A 16407-nucleotide genomic window follows, 5' to 3' on the forward strand; every position below is an offset into this window, starting at 1 on the left:
CAAAGAAAAGTCGATTGACTTGGCTGATTGAGCAGACACTCATTCTCTATCGATGACTCATTTGTACATGTTATTCCTTCCATTGAGAAACTTGTCCTTCCTGATTTAGGCAATGTCAGTCCATTTAGTGTATACCATTCATAGTATGTTATTAAAATTTCTTGATCCACATACCCTCAATGGCATGCTGAGTGGAAGCATCTTAAAGGTTAATCTAGTCACATTAAACATTGGGCCAAAATTCGTCATTCATCCCACACAAATCAATCTTATGAAGTGCATCAATGTTTCTCAACTCCTCTAAATTTCTTAGACTATCTTATAAGTTGCTCTAATACATGTCATCATGAAGTCACTTGACAATGTGAAAACATATAAGAGGTGTGTACATCTTTCATGAATGATTATGTTTGTATGCTTCCAACAATAGCAGGATGGTGATCACATTATTCTAGTACCACACTCGCACAAATTGTAAAATAATTATAACAAATATATTTATATTCATTTTACGAATAATAAATATTGTTAAGTATGACTTTTATTTTCAGTCAAATTTGAGAAATATTCTTTTAGTTAAACTCTGTTTATTTGTTTCAGTCAAACATTGATTAGTTTAGATTATTTTATTATTATTTGACATATGAATTTAGCCTATAAATAGGCTCTTTTACAACCCTAGTAAAGACACCCATTAGATTAGAACTCATAACACATTCAGAGAATTTTGTGTTTACGTTTTGAGGGTTCTTTGTTTTTTCGGGTTTTTGGGGTTTAGTTTTATCTTCATCTTTTATACTCTTCGTTCTTTTGCCATTATAGTAAAATTATATTTGCCCGTGGTTTTTTATCCTCTTTAAAGGGGTTTTTCCATATTAAATTTGTGTGTTCATCTTCTCAATTTCTTCTGCTATTTTTACTTGTTTGTTGCTTAAAGGGTTGATCCTTAACAAGTGGTATCAGAGCAAGTTCAAAGATCAGTCCATTTAGATATGGCAACAACAAGGTTTGAAATTGAGAAGTTCGATGGTGAGACAAATTTCAATCTGTGGCAAGTTTGGATGATGGCAATTCTAGTTTAATCCGGTTTGAAAAAGGTTGTTATCGGGAAAAAGACTGAGAATCTAAATAAAATAGAATGGGAAGAGCTTGATGAAAAGGCTTTGTCTGCAATCCAGTTGTGCCTCGCGAATACGGTATTGCAGGAGGTATTGATGGAAAAGACCTCATTCGCCTTGTGGAAAAGGTTAGAAACTCTTTATGCGACTAAATCTCTAGCTAACCGTTTAGTGTTGAAACAACGTCTATTTACGTTTCGCATGAACGAAGGTGAGCTTCTTAGAGATCACATCAGTCAATTCATTACTCTTTTAAATGATTTAAAGAACGTTGAGGTTCATATTGATGATGAAGATCAAGCTATGCTATTATTGTGCTATTTACCCCCTTCATACAAGTCTTTCAAAGAAACCCTGATTTATGGCAGAGACAAACTCTCGTTCGAAGATGTAAAGGGTCATTTCTTGAGTAGAGACAAACTCGACAATGAGCTGCATTTGGATAGCAAGGCAAATAGGCAAGCTTCCGTTTTGATAGCATCAAAGAAACGAGACAAAAGGTGTCGCTATTGTAAAAAGTTAGGTCACGTCAAAGCAGATTGTTATAAACTGCGAAATAAAAGAGCTGCTGAGAGTAACGAGGAAGATGTAGCTGGTGCTAATTTGATCGATGAAAGCGGTGATGATTTCTTGTTAGTGTCAACGAGCGATAACTCCAAGCTCACGTCCGAGTGGATCCTAGATTCGAGATGTTCTTTCCACATGTGTCCCAATAGAGAATGGTTCTCTACATACAGTTCGGTTGAAGGTGGAGTTGTTCGCATGGGAAACGATTCATCTAGTAAGGTAATTGGTATTGGTACTGTTAAAATTAGGATACATGATGGGACGATTAGGACACTCTCAGATGTCAGGTATGTACCTGATTTACGAAAGAATCTCATCTCCTTAAGTATTTTAGACTTGAAAGGATGCAGAATCAACATCGAGTCAAGCGACATTAAAGTATCTCGTGGAGCTCTCGTTTTGTTAAAAGGTAAAAGAACTGGCAGTCTTTATATTCTGGAAGGTTCTACAGTGACCGGTGAAATCGGACGTCCCTCGTCCGTTACAGAGTCGAAGTCAACTTCTTTGGAGCGGAGGCAACTTGGCCATAGGAGGGAAAAATGTATGACTGTTTGTTGAAGAGAGGTTCTCTTTTGGATGCAGGTTTTGAAAAGTTAGGGCACTGTGTTCGTGAAAATCAGACCCGGGTTAGTTTTGATTTGGCAGTGTACAAGTCGAAGGCTAGAAGTCTTCCAATTTCGAAGCACAGATTCGACTTAGTTAATTCCCTGCATAGTTCAAGATAGGCTCGTGGTGGGCTTTGGCAAAGATGGCGTTGTGGAAATATGAGTCAAGGTGGAGATTTGTTAAGTATGACTCCTATTTTCAGTCAAATTTGAGAAATAATCTTTTAGTTAAACTCTGTTTATTTGTTTCAGTCAAACACTGATTAGTTTAGATTATTTTATTATTATTTGACATATAAATTTAGCCTATAAATAGGCTATTTTACAACCTTAGTAAAGACACCTATTAGATTAGAACTCATAACACATTCAGAGAATTTTGTGTTTACGTTTTGAGGGTTCTTTGTTTTTTCGGGTTTTCGGGATTTAGTTTTATCTCCATCTTTTGTACTCTTCATTCTTTTGCCATTATAGCAAAATTATCTTTGCCCGTGGTTTTTTATCCTCTTTGGAGGGGTTTTTCCACGTTAAATTTGTGTGTTCATCTTCTCAATTTCTTCTGATATTTTTACTTGTTTGTTGCTTAATCGGGTTGATCCCTAACAAATATAATAACGAATACAACTATACTAGCAACTTATTGTTCATATGCATGTTCAACGATTTGCCATTAAGTCTAAGTAAGGTTATTCTCATAATTTGATTGGCGTTCCATTTGTTAAATTATTAAATGTAAGTACTATTATAAAATATTCATAATGTAATATGTTCTATAACATTATATAGAGGATGAATATATTTTCACCTTCTCATAATAGGAAAAAAAATATACGGTTAAAAAGAGATGGGCGCTAACCACGACAAACCTATCTAGTCCCATACTTTTAAAAGTATACATCAATTATTTATTTTATCAACCTCAATCTAGGTCACCTTGTAAAACACCTTATAGAGGAACGTGAGAATTGTTGCTCCTACTTGTATGTTCTAACTAAATTGGAATTGGAAAGCAATGTGAGATACATGTGATGAATCATGTTGCCAAACTTGTTTGTGTGACCTTAAACCCTCCACTTCCTCTATATGTTAAGCATGTAAGCTTTGGCTTATCACTCGATCTCAACCCATTTGGATCTAGTAAGAGCTTGTTGATTAGGTGTATCAACTATGTACATCTCATCTGATACCCGTTGAAATTAATCTCCTTTTTTGAGAATGCGCTTAAGAATGTCAAGAGTCTTGCCTGCAGATTGAATGCAGTTTCTATTGATACGTATCTTCCATCGATTAAAAGGCCTATAAGTAAAGCTACACCTTTCAATATTATCATTCGCTTTCTTGCATGAAAAATGAAAAATATAGGTCTTCGACCTCCATCTTTCAACCAATGTAGCAAGAAACTCCAACATATAGCGGAATTTGCCCATTAATAAATGCAAAAAAATAATATTTAGCTTGCAAAATTTGATAATAGAGCAAGTAGTTTTACCATGGTTGTAGTAATAGATGTTATGCATATTGGATCTCAATTAAGTCAATTTATCAATAATGTAATACATGAAAATTTTCAAATAGTTCAGTTCCTACTTTTATAATATTTTGAAGTTAAGTAATCAGATATAAACTTACTAATAATTTAGAGATCTTTAGATGTAATTTGCCCAAAAAATTAAATCATAATAAAAAATTTATTTATATATTTTTACAAAATCAAAGCAAACAATAAATTCAATAAAAATAAATGTATATATATTTGATATAATTACTATATCTTCATTCATTTTACGATTTAAGACTAATCTTATTTGAGTCAAAAGTGGTATTTAGATAAAATTTTCTTAATAATAACAACTTTAGCATTCGAACTTAATCAAAATGAGTTCAATTCCCTTTCTTTAGAGTATTTTTTGATAAAATAAATTTATATAATTCTTAAAAAAATTATCCCTTTAAGAATAATGAATTGAATTTGAAGACCGATATTTATAAAAGGGGGAGAAAATATAGAAACAGTAGAGGGAGGTTTTGCCCACATTTTAAGTGAGAAAATCTAGTTCAGCAAAAAAAAAAAAGAAGAGAGAAAATAGAGAGAGGGGCCAGAGAGGTAATTTGATTTGATTTTATTTATTTTAGATTTTATAAGTTTTTTATTTTTTGTTTATGAGTGAGAAATCTGATTAAGTAATTACCATTTCTAAGATTTTGTTTTTCTGAGATCATCGAGAAATAAATAAAAATAGAAAAACAGAGATATAACTTTTTTTAAATGTTGTTGATTTATATTTTCATGTTTATTTTGTGAATATCAGTTTTTTGTTTTTTTTGGGCAGATTAACGGAGAGGATTTTTGAAGTAGAAATTGGGAAATTGAGATTGAAATTGGAATTGAAAACCTTCCTCAGCGGCTAAAGAGGGAGGGATAGGGGGAAATTCATAGAGATAAAGGAAAGAAATTAGTTTAATGTTCAATTTGCCTTTCGATCGTTTCTTCAGCGATATCGGCGGCGGTAGCAGCTGCTATTGTGGTGAGGCGGAAGGAGCGGCCTATTGAGGAGTTTTACAATGCGATCGAGATAATCTATGAACCAGAGGCATATAAAATTATATTTTTCTTGTTTCATTAGGTTTTCGTTTAATCTTATCAATTAAACATTTGATTGATAATTTCAGTTTTTTGGGATTTTAATTAATTGGATATTGGGTTCGAACGTTTGATTAGTTTAATGTAGCTGTAGAATATGTGGAAATATTTGGTAAAGCTATCCTGAAATTTGATGTATCAGTCCTTTGTGATGCTGAATGGCCTATGTTGGGAATTAGGGTTTTGGGTCCTCTTTAGAAATTGGATATATTTCTACCTTGCTGCTTGTCCCTAGTTCCGCCAAAAAAAATATGACCCTATGTTAGGCCTTTTATGGAGTTTAGATGGAAGTTTTAGATGTTGCAAAATTAGATTGCTTTTAGTGCAATGGTTCTTTTCACTGGATTTTGTTTAATGATGCTTTATTTGATACAGTTTGATGTGCTTTTTAGATCACATGTTTCAGATGAGATGGATCAGAGTATTCAGAAGAATACGGTGAGAACAGGGTAATTTTCAAACTGTGTTCTTAACCTTAAGGCTTAAATGCTACTTTTTCTTCCTCTTCTTTCTTTCTTTTTCTTAAATTTTGTTAGTATAATGTTATAAGTTGAAAGAAGTAAGAGCATTTATTTCTTTGCATTTTCTGCCCTCTTGGAATATTACCGTATACATTATGTTGTTGTGGTTAACTTTAAAATTTTATTGGTGGAGTGTTTTGAAAACTATGAGGTAGAGGATTGGTGGGAAGAATGATAGAAAATGAGCGTACTTTTTCATTCATATGCTCTCTAGGAATGATTTAGAAGTGGAATGCAAGAAAATGATATACCTACTTAGTTTTTGTCTGTAATCTCGCCATCCTTTTTGTTTTGCTGGATTCAAATTTGTTGGCTAAGGTAGCAAATTCATTTCATCTTTTTCATTTTCTTAGTATTTATAGTACCAAGTAAAAAGTGTTTACCATGCATGTACCCATTTTCAGACTTAAAGATCGGATAAAGCCCTTTATTGCATTTTTTGGCAGTAATTATGTGATGCTAACTTTCTGAGGTATTCAGTTCCAATGTTGAAAATTGTGTTCTATTTAAAATGTTAATGGGTTAATTCTAAGTAGGAACCCTCACAATAGTCTTAACGAAGATATGATTTTCTTTAAATTCTACAGAATTTTCAGTTCCATGACTCATGATATTATTACAAATCTTGTGAATTTGTAAGTTTGTTTTATGGATGTTCTTTCGGTCTTTATGTTGCTGTGGTATAGTTAGTTAACAGCTATGTAAGTTTGTAAGCACTTTGTATGTAGTGCAATGTTTTTTTTGTTGTTTACACTTACTGGTGTGAACATAAAAAGTCTTGTAAGTTATTACTGCCAGTGTCATGGAATGTTTTGAAATATTGATGAAAGTACAAAAATGTGGTGGAGTATAGCTGAATCCTTTCTTTTATGATGGTTGAATCAAAATTTATTTTCATTTTCTATTAATTTAGCTGCATATGATAAATTAATTGTATTTTGAGTTTGAACATTTGGTTCCTTCAAATTAGCTATGGAATCGGTGATTTTGGTGATATTTATCATGAAATTTTCTGTACCTGTCCATTGTGGCGTTGAGTGGCCTATGTTGGGAATTAGGGTTTTGGATCCTCTTTAGAAATTGGATTCTTTCCTTGCTTGTGTTTGCTAAAAGGCACGGATCTTTGGCATTTTTCCATTATTTGCTTAATTCTGCTTTTTATCTTAGGTGCCACCAGAAACTATAAAAAGATTAATTAGCCAGTACATGAGTCAAAAGGTTCGTGCAAAAGCAGAGTCTGGAACCTGGAACGTGTGCTCTGCTCCTTGCTGATCTTGTATGCATCTTAGTATAGCTCAGATGGGGTCAAAGAGTGATGAGTTTCCTGATGAAACTGATCATGTTGCTGTTGGAAGTCAGTATTCTATCAACGAGGATAAAACAGGTGATAGCTTATACCATAGGCCCAGTGAAGCAAGTAATTTACTCAGTGTCAATTCAAGTCATGATTCTTACTCTGAAAGTATAGAAAGTAAAGCAACTGCAAGACCATCTGATGTAGCTAATGCCATGGTAGATGTTGGGATTGATAGAACCTTCTCAAACAAGTCTGAATCCAAAGGTGTTGAAAGCCATGTTGATAGTATTTCATGTCCTGGAAGAGCCAGTGATGCAAATATAGCTTTTAGTTATTCCAACAAGGATTTAGACAGTAAGAATTCATCTCGTAGTGCAACATCAGTTTGTAGTTTAGGATCCGGAAAGGCGCCCACATCCGAGAAGCTAGAATTGTCAGAACCTGCTTCTGTAAAAGAAGGCAGTAGTTCGCCTAGAATCCAAACTCCATATTTACATTCTGGAAGCAGCAAGAGTGCTGTTGGAGGCAGTTCTGAGATTTCTCCCAAAATCCATCCAAAGTTAGAAGCAGATATTGACGACAATGGCAGGGACCCACTGGATAAAACTGGTAAAAATTTGAAGGAAGATGAGCTAGATGAGTTGAATGAGTTTGTTAAGTTACCTGAGAAGCAGGAGTCTCCTTCGCAGACAGCTTCTGTGGATGAGAGTTTTGAATCTGATGCCTCAGAACATGATGTAAGTAATATTACTTTTTTCTTTACAAGACTTGGTATGAAGGAAGTGTGCATGCTTGACTGATAACTAGGTTTTTCGTAGGACTGGCATTGTGGAAGTTGTCTATTTAGCTTATTTGGTTTTCCATTTGCACTTGTAGTGTAGGTGCCATCCTTGGAGAATGTAAGTAGTGACTGTGATATTCTTGAACTTATTTTAAGATTCTGGCAATAGGCAGATCGTATGCTCATTAGGTGTTGTTAAATGAATGTTTTAAAGGGTAATGGGTGCTTCGAAAATGAATAGGAGGTCCTTAAACGGGATTCCATCAAAATTATATAATTAAAATAGAAGCGTTCCTTTTCATTTTACTTTGTAAGATTGGTAGATATGTTTTCTTCTTTGATTTTAAATTTGTTAGTACTTAGTTTTGTATCAATAAGTTTTTCTGATTTTTCTTTGTTTCCTGAATTTTCTGGAATAGGTTAAAGTATGTGATATCTGTGGGGATGCAGGACGAGAAGATTTGCTTGCTATATGTAGCAAGTGCACCGATGGTGCAGAGCACACGTATGTGTACAAATCTCTTTAGCCATATGGTTGTCAGCAGGTTTTATTGCATTTCTATTTAATTTTATCCATGTCTATATTCAGCAGTGAGTTTTACGTTATTCGTGCTATTGATCAGTTACTGTATGCGAGAAATGCTTCAAAAAGTTCCTGAAGGTGATTGGCTCTGTGAAGAATGCAAGCTGAGTGAGGGAACTGAAAGCCAAAAGCAAGGTTAGTTATAAAACTGATGGAGTAAAAATGATGCTCTGGCAAGAGCATGTGCTGACACCCTTTTGCAATTAACTTTTCAAGGTTTGGATGCTGAAGGGAAAAAGGCAAATAAACTTAGCTCTAGTACACGTAGCTTAGGTAAGAGACATGCTGAAAATCTAGAGGGTGCTTCGGCTCCAAAAAGGCAGGCTATTCAAACAAATATGGGATCACCAAAATCATTGAGCCCCAGCAGACTATCTGCTTTCTCTCGAGAGGGTTCATTTAAGAACTTAGACAAGGGTAAAGTAAGGCCATCTCCGCAAATTTCTCTCGGCAACCATTCTGGTAATGGTATGCCAGAAGCTGTACGCACTCCCCCTTCTGGTCCACGGCTGCAAACATCGAAGGGTAAGTGAATTGATTTTGTTGTCTAAAACTTTTTTGACTTATTTGTTAACTTTAAGCATGGCCTACTTGTTACAGGGAGCTTATTGAAATGCAGTTCATTCAATACCTTAAATTCCAAACCCAAAGTGAAGCTTGTAGATGAAGTTGTTATTCAAAAACGGAAAGGTGCTAGAGAACATGCATCATTTGATAGCAAGGAGGAACCTGCTAGAATCATGGGGAAATCAATGTCATTTAAATCTGGTAACTCTGGACGGTTAAATTCTGGGGAATCAAAAGTTAAAACACTATCATCTAAATATCCTCATGTTCAAGATCTAAAGGGATTAAAGCAAGTTAAAGAGCAGATATCATCAGAAAGGAAAAATATCTCAAAATTAAACCACTCTAGTTCTAGTGTCTCCACACCTAAGGTTGATCAGAAACTGACACCTCGTGCTGATGCAATTTCTCATTCATCTGCAATCAACCACCGAGAAACTAAGGTTGTTCAGTCTGAAGGAAGACCAAATACTTTATCAAGGTCAACCAGCAATCTAGCTCGTAAAGGTGTAGACAATGCAGTTTCTTCTGGTATGTTTTGGCATTCTGACCAAGGGACTGCTATTTTATGCTATTTTTTAAAGTTACTTTTGTTTTCTTAAGTGTTCTCTATAACTGGAATGTTTCTCTGTATACTCCATTGTTATCTCATCTTCTTTGTTTTCTTTTGGCTGATACCAGCAATTTAAGAGCATTCTTCTTATTTTGCAGTTGTTTCATCCACCAATGGGCGCAATTCTTCGGAACAGAAGGTAAACCCTGTAAGCCTGAAGGAGGAACCCTCATCAAGTTCTTCACGGGCATCTGAGAGGCAACCTAGTAACAATAATGGAGTCATGTCAGATGGCCTATCTCAGTCAGTAGATTCAATAAATCAGAGTGAGAAATCAAGGGAGAGTAGTGTTAGTCGATCCTCTAAAAGAGTTCCATGTCTAACATGCAAAGGAATGGGTCATACAGCTGAACATTGCTCAGTCTGTCAGGCATCTTGTGCTGATCAGTCTGCTCCTAGAACTTCTAGAGAAGAGATAAATAAAGGCAATAAGTTGAAAGCTGCAATTGAGGCAGCTATGCGTCTGAAGCCTGGAATATGTGAAAGAACTTCTCAAGATCCATCATCTGTTTGCGATAAGGCAAAGAATGTGATTTCTGTTGAAAGTACAGATGAAGGGAAAACAAATATTTGTAATCAGGCTTCCACTGCTAATATCAAGCTGCTTAATTCTCACTCCACTGATGCTGTCTCTGTAGTTTCTTCTGTTGGCAATCTTCCAGTGAGAGATAACTATGTCCCTCCTTTAGCCACAGTATCTGCTGTTCCAAAGCTATCAGCCATCCCAGAACATGAATACATTTGGCAGTAGGATTCTTGTCCTTCTATTTAACTGTTCGCTTTTTTGGTTAAAAGGATGCTCCATTTAGGCGTCATTTGCATTTATTGCTGTGCATTTTTTTCCTTGAGATGTTTCTTGAATGTGATAGATTCTGTTACTTTTCTGCAGAGGGGCTTTTGATGTGAATAAACTTGGCAAACCTCCTGAGCTTTGTGGTGGAATTCAAGCCCATATCTCGACCCTTGCATCACCCAAAGTGCTTGAGGTTGTCAATTCTTTTCCGCACAAAGTTTCCTTGTACGAAGTACCTCGCTTGAGCACATGGCCAGCACAGTTTCATGACAGTAGTCCTAAGGAAGATAATATTGCTTTGTACTTCTTTGCCAAGGACCTTGAAAGGTAGATTTTACTTTTTCCCCTGTTCACTTCCCCTCCCACTCCCACTCCCTCTCCCCCTCCTCCTTTTCCTTTCTCCTTTCTCATTTCTCCAGCTTGGGTTGATCATGACCCCATTTCCTTGGTTTTCAGTGTTTTGAAAATTTATTTCTGCTGTTGCAGTTATCAGAACAACTACAAGGTGCTTTTGGATACCATGGTCAAGGATGATCTTGCCCTCAAAGGAAATTTTGAAGGTGTTGAGCTTTTGATATTCCCATCCAACCACCTTCCAGAACATTGCCAGCGTAAGGATTGTTACAAAATTGAGATATTCAAATCAAGTATAGTTCCCTGTAGTTTTACATTTGGTTGGACTATATGCTTTGACCCAAGATTCACGAGAAGGCAAGGATAAAGGATATGTCTGTTTGACTGCACCACACTGGCTTTGTAGGTACTGATCAAGTGGGGTCATGGGGGCTAAATTTGATATTTGTATCTCCAAATATAAATAGCAATGACTCAAAGATCTCAATCCTTAACCATATTTGCCTGGATATGGAAATTCCATAATATTTATAACCCCCTGATATGCTTTCAAAACTTAGATTTTTACAATTCAACTTGGAAACATTTTGAGCAAATCAGAGGGAATATTAGGTCTGAAAGGACAGGGAATCCTGAAATTTTTGCATTTTCCCCTCAATGCAGAGATTATGGATTAATGGGCAGAATTGCATGCTATATGGATCTACCTAAAATGTCTTCCATTGAAATCCTTAAGTTGTGGGGCTGTTTAGAGTTGAAGGATTGATTTGGTTGAGTCCTTTTAGCATGCTCTTTTCTAGGCTAGGGCTACCAGTTGTACGGGTTATGATATGATGCATTAACGAAAAAATTGTAGAAGTCAGAGTTTTGAATTATGTCACTCTTAGTTTTTCAAATCAAGGATCTTAAGGCACAGATAGAATAGTCTCTTTGGCTATAACCTTTGCACAAGGCGACACAGCATCTGCTGTTACTTACTGGCTCCTTTTTCTCTTGTCAACTATTGAACATGTTCATAGTATGGTAGGTTTGATACAGCGTCAATTTGTTTGTCTACTATAGGTTTGCTGTTGCAAATGGTTCGTTTTTGTTTAGCACATTTTTCATAGGTTTGATATGGGTTTGGCATTTTACTATTTTGTTTTGGTTTGATATCATTGATAGCAATGCTACTGTTTACAGAATGTTTTTGAAGGAACATCTGGAGTATGACTTCAAGGTAAAAATTTTTGATATTTTGTTTGCAGGGTGGAATAACTTATTATTCCTCTGGGGTGTTTTCAAGGCAAGAAAGGCAAACTGTTCAAATTCCTCAAAGAGCGTGTGCAATCCTGATGCAAGTATGGTATGTTTGGAGAAACAGAGATCTAGTGATATTGCTCAGCCAGTAGATAATGAATCAGCCGCATGTGATAGTTCGTGCAATGTAGTTCCAGTAACCACTTCTGTTGAAAAGACATGTATCTCAACGGATAGAGTTGGTGATAATAAGGTTGCTTCTTTTGAGCAGACATTTGGGGGAATAAAAGAAAAATTGGAGGAGCAAGATGTCAAAGTTGACACCAAATTCTTGTCTAGAATTGCAACAAGCAGCACACAGGTGGAACCAAAAATGAAATGCACTACTACTCTGGTAATTTATTCTTCTTTCAATGTATAGTTCTTCAAAAACTGTCAAGTTCATGTTTTGCTATAGTTGGTTTCTTTTTTAATATTCTTGCCATTGTTTACTGACCTTAAAACCTACAATGAGCTATAGGGTGGTTACTTACTAAGTGATGTGATCTAATCGATAAGTAGTTAATATAATCCAATTCAAGATTTTAAGAATCTAATCTTTTTTCTTGCTTGTCAATGAACGTGTGGTGCTTCAAAATGCTTATGAATTTGCAAGTTTCATCTCTGATTCTATTCATTCTCTTACTTTGTGGAAGAGTGGTGTTGCTTCTCTTTTCTAATGTTAATGCTGTTAAAAACTTAGCATTCATTTATGTAATTTCTTAAAATTTTAAATATTTCATTGGCCTGACTTAAAATATCTGTGGGTGCTTTTGCCCTTTTATAGCTCGCACATTCTTACAGAAGTCGACATGAAGTGAAATTCCGTTTATTCTTGTTGTTATCTCTTCATGTTCAGTCCCATTCCTGTTTTCTATGTTTATATCTCTTCATCATGATTGCTGTTACTACGATGGACAGCTGGTGGCACCTCTACTTTATTTAAGGCAAAATGCTTGTTTTTTTTTTGTAATGAACAACACTAGTTGGATGACATTGGTGGTGGTTTTGTCTTGTTGTCTGTGCATTGGTACAATACTCGGTTGTCATTTGTTCTTCTTTCTGGGTAAGTGTTTAGCTGTATACCTGGACTAGTGCTTGATGTTTCTTCCCTTCCTTCTCTGCCCTACTGCACCCAAAGGGAAATAGGGGGAACACGCATTTCTTTGAAGGTTGTTATTGTGGCTATTCTCCGTGAACATCATTAAATTGGTTTAAGTGCTCCATTAGAGTCCTAGTGCCACTCTGCACTTATTGGTGTTTCATCTCGAATATTAATTGTTTCATCGTATTTTTTTAACATCTTCTTATCAATAGCTGTGTATTTCAAGACTTTTGGCCATAAATACAGGAAAATGTTTTGCATCCAGTTCTACTGAGTTGCTGAGCAGATAATTTTGATTTTGACCCTCGATGGCTGGATCAATAGCGTCTGAAGTCAATATTACTCAGCTGAGGATATCTAGTAGTCTCTAGCACTTTTATTATTTTTGTTTATTTTTCCGTGAGGTGGGAAGGGTGGCTGTTGGTTGAAAAAAGTGTTATTATTTCATAGATTTTGTCAGTTTATTTATGGACATGCTTGTTCGAGTTTTTATTGTATTATTCTGAATAGCTTTTATTAAAGGCTTTTTTGTTTTTGGTTTTCTCTTTTCCTATGAATGTTGACATTGCCATTATTTTACAGGAAGAGAGCAAATTTCCAGATTCTCAATCTGACACCGAGCTAAAACCTTGCCTTCTAGTTACTGAAACCAATAATGGTTCTTTCAAAGTTGAGAAAGTGGAAATGCATATCGAAGAAGCTAAACCATCTTTAAATAATTGCCCTACTGGAAAACAAGAGGCAGTTGTTGAGGAGAAGATAGGTGGAGATCCTGTTAAAATTAGGGATTCAAAGGTTGATGTGTGTACTGATGGAAAAACTTCAATTAGAGATCTTAACTCGTTGCAATTGAATCATCCCAAAACCCCATTCTTGGATCTTACAAAACCAGTTCCCGAAGTTTCTACTGATACAAGTCAAAAACTGCCGTGGACTGAGGTGAAGAGAGTTTCTGTAGGTAGAGGATGTGATAATAAAAAGCTGATAACAGGTTTCAGTGGGATATACCAGTATACCAGTGCTAGAGATCAAGTTCCTTTTAGAGATGATGGTTTAGCATCAGATAGACATTATCCAGGTTCTGGCTCTTTGGTTGAAGAGAAGAGGTGTGACATTGCTTGTGAAGAAAAGATAATCCCCGAGGACATGGGAAGTAGTGAAAGGTTTTTCTTTCCTGTAGAATCACGTGGTCCAGGGGAATTTCGGTTAGGGGACAATTCCAAACCATGGAAGGAGCTTTCCTTAAAGGACGAGGACCAAGTTCATGACACCTCTCCTAATCTTGAACTTGCTTTGGGAGCTGAGACGAGACCACCAAACAAAGGAATCCTGCCTTTCTTTGTAGGAGCAATGGAAAAAAATGACAACCGGAACACACCTCAAGATAAGGTAACCAAAAAGCAAGAGGAAGACGATGTATCTGCCTCCCTTTCCCTTTCCCTTTCTTTCCCTTTTCCAGAGATGGAGCGGAATGTAAAACCCGTTCCTAAACCAGAGCAGCAGTTGCCTGAAAGACATCCTGTGAATACATCGCTGCTACTATTCCAGGGCTTCCCTGAAAAATAAGGCTCCTGATGAGGAGGGTCCTAGGTTGTTAATGCCATTACAGTTTCCTACTTCATGAATGTGGTAATAATGTATACTACTATGGCCTTGCATTGGGGTTTGTAGGAAAATCCACATTCCCATCTGTTCATAACCCATACAGAACTTAGCAATTAACTTCTCATTTGTTTTTTTTTTTTGTTTCTTTTTTTTTTTCGAGTGCATAGACATAGTCGCGGCTGTTTGTATATAAAGAGAATGAAAGCCGGCTTACTTCGGAATATCGACAAGAAATTTGCAAACCAATGCTTTGATCTGTTGAAATTCCTTTTTTTCTGCTTTTGTTTTCCGTTCCTCTTTGGTTAGAGTTACCTCACTGGTAGTGTTACGGTTACTGCTTTGAAAGGTTTATTGAAAGTTGGTTTTCGGTGGGTAATGGTTCGGTTCGGTTTTGAAAAAATGCGGTTAATGTTCGGACCAAATTTCATAGGTAATCTAGCCCTCTCAAATTGAATATCATATGTGGAGATTAAATTGGTTGTGTCGGTTTTTTAAAATGGAGGCAGCTCATTCAGCAATGTATATCTATGGTAACATATCAGGTTGTAGTCGATGTTACTAGTTAATGGGAGCCCTCTGAGACATGGATTGCATCAGGATGACCCATTACCCTCTTACCTATTCCTGTTGTGCCATCTCCTTATTCGTGCCGAGGAAGAACAACGAATCGCTCAAGGAAGCCCATTGATATCTCATCTCTTATTCGCAGAATGATTGGTTTTGGTTTTTCAAGGCAAATGTGCATTCTGAGAGTATACTAGTTCTATATTCTACTAATAAATCAGAATTATTCTTTAGTCCAGCTGGGATTGTGGGTGTCACCCAAATAAGAGAATCTTATTCCTAACTTTTATTGAGAAGATGCAATTGGAATTAGCTATAAGGAAATCAAACTGCCTATCCCAAGCTGGTTGATGCACCTTGATTCGGTTTGTATTATCTTCTAATCCAATCTATTTGCTATCTCCGAAGTTTGTTGGGAGAAGAGCTTGATTTTATTATGCGAAGGTTTTGGTGGGGTAATGATCCGAATCAGAGGAAACTTCACTTTGGGAAACCGAAAACCAACGGTGGACTTGGTATTCACAGCATGGAGTGATGCATTACTTAGTAAGCAGGCCTGGAGGTTACTGACTGAACCCCAACACTTCGCCCTTTAGGAAAATATCATCAACACCAACATTTCTTTAATGGAAGAGTTTAGTTGAAGGAGACGAGATGGTTGTTTGAGTGGTATTGATATCCAAATTTGCAAGGTGCAAACAACTCTTTTTAAGTGACTAGGTGATGGATGATGGCTAGACTTTCTAACCCATGCTTCTCACTCTACAACGGAAAACAAAAGGTTAGATGATTTTTTATTGATGAGAAGTTGTAAATGATATTATTAGTTTAATTAAAAATTAGATTTATTTTAAAAATTGAGTAATTTTTAAAAAATAATAATGACAGGAGAAACAGACTAAGATTATATTCAAGTTGTTCGACTCGAGAAATGTTTAGATTTGGAAAAGATAAAATAAGAATTAAGGTGAGATGGAGAAAGATTGAATGGGATGATGAAGAAAAAGTGTTCTCTTATGAAACCCTTTGATGAATGATATTTTAATAAACTTTACTAGGGCCGTCGTTTTTAGGGGATTGATCAGAGCGAATTGTAATGTGGAGGTGGAACAGTTCTTCTACGTCTTCTAACATAAACAAAAGAGAAATATCCCGAACAGAAATAACTTAAAAAGTTGAACTTTATTAATCAAGGTGTATTTTATGAATAATGAATAGATCTTTATTTCAACTACCTAATTACACAATGAATCAATAAATATATATTTATATAATATATAAAGAAATAAAGATTTTTTAATGGGATACTATAATTTGTATCCTTAAATTTGGCAACTTGGTACACTTTGGTACTTGTATTTGACAACTAGATTCATTTGGTCCTAAACTTGAAAAATATAAAAGTTGATGACATA

At 35.7% G+C, this 16407-nt stretch overlaps 1 protein-coding gene across 6 annotated transcripts; it reads left to right on the forward strand.

The window, feature by feature from the left end:
• Positions 1 to 4238: 4238 nt before the first annotated feature.
• On the forward strand, positions 4239 to 14674 carry LOC107963411 (uncharacterized). 6 transcript variants are annotated; one of them, XM_041105055.1, is made up of 14 exons: positions 4239 to 4394; positions 4621 to 4881; positions 5324 to 5380; positions 6620 to 6836; positions 6969 to 7486; positions 7950 to 8035; positions 8154 to 8248; positions 8330 to 8638; positions 8714 to 9211; positions 9392 to 10040; positions 10183 to 10413; positions 10573 to 10697; positions 11688 to 12073; positions 13406 to 14674. In XM_041105055.1, exons 4-14 carry the CDS (start codon positions 6731 to 6733, stop codon positions 14387 to 14389), a joined length of 3987 nt encoding a protein of 1328 aa, XP_040960989.1. In that variant the 5' UTR covers positions 4239 to 4394; positions 4621 to 4881; positions 5324 to 5380; positions 6620 to 6730; the 3' UTR covers positions 14390 to 14674. The 6 variants fall into 6 exon arrangements, with proteins under 6 accessions (XP_040960989.1, XP_040960988.1, XP_040960987.1 ...); XM_041105054.1 differs by having other exon boundaries at positions 5307 to 5380; positions 6620 to 7486; XM_041105053.1 differs by having other exon boundaries at positions 6620 to 7486.
• Positions 14675 to 16407: the final 1733 nt, after the last annotated feature.

This window comes from Gossypium hirsutum, chromosome D11 (assembly GCF_007990345.1).
Source record: "Gossypium hirsutum isolate 1008001.06 chromosome D11, Gossypium_hirsutum_v2.1, whole genome shotgun sequence".
Taxonomy (NCBI): Eukaryota; Viridiplantae; Streptophyta; class Magnoliopsida; order Malvales; family Malvaceae; genus Gossypium; species Gossypium hirsutum.

What these genes read in the sequence shown, in the direction of transcription:
- LOC107963411 (XM_016899943.2), top strand. Translation starts at nt 6,731, where the DNA reads ATGCATCTTAGTATAGCTCAGATGGGGTCAAAGAGTGATGAGTTTCCT. An exon ending in CCTTCCAGAACATTGCCAGC is followed by an intron (nt 10,698 to 11,687) that starts GTAAGGATTGTT and finishes TTTTGTTTGCAG; the next exon opens with GGTGGAATAACTTATTATTC. An exon ending in TGAAATGCACTACTACTCTG is followed by an intron (nt 12,074 to 13,405) that starts GTAATTTATTCT and finishes ATTATTTTACAG; the next exon opens with GAAGAGAGCAAATTTCCAGA.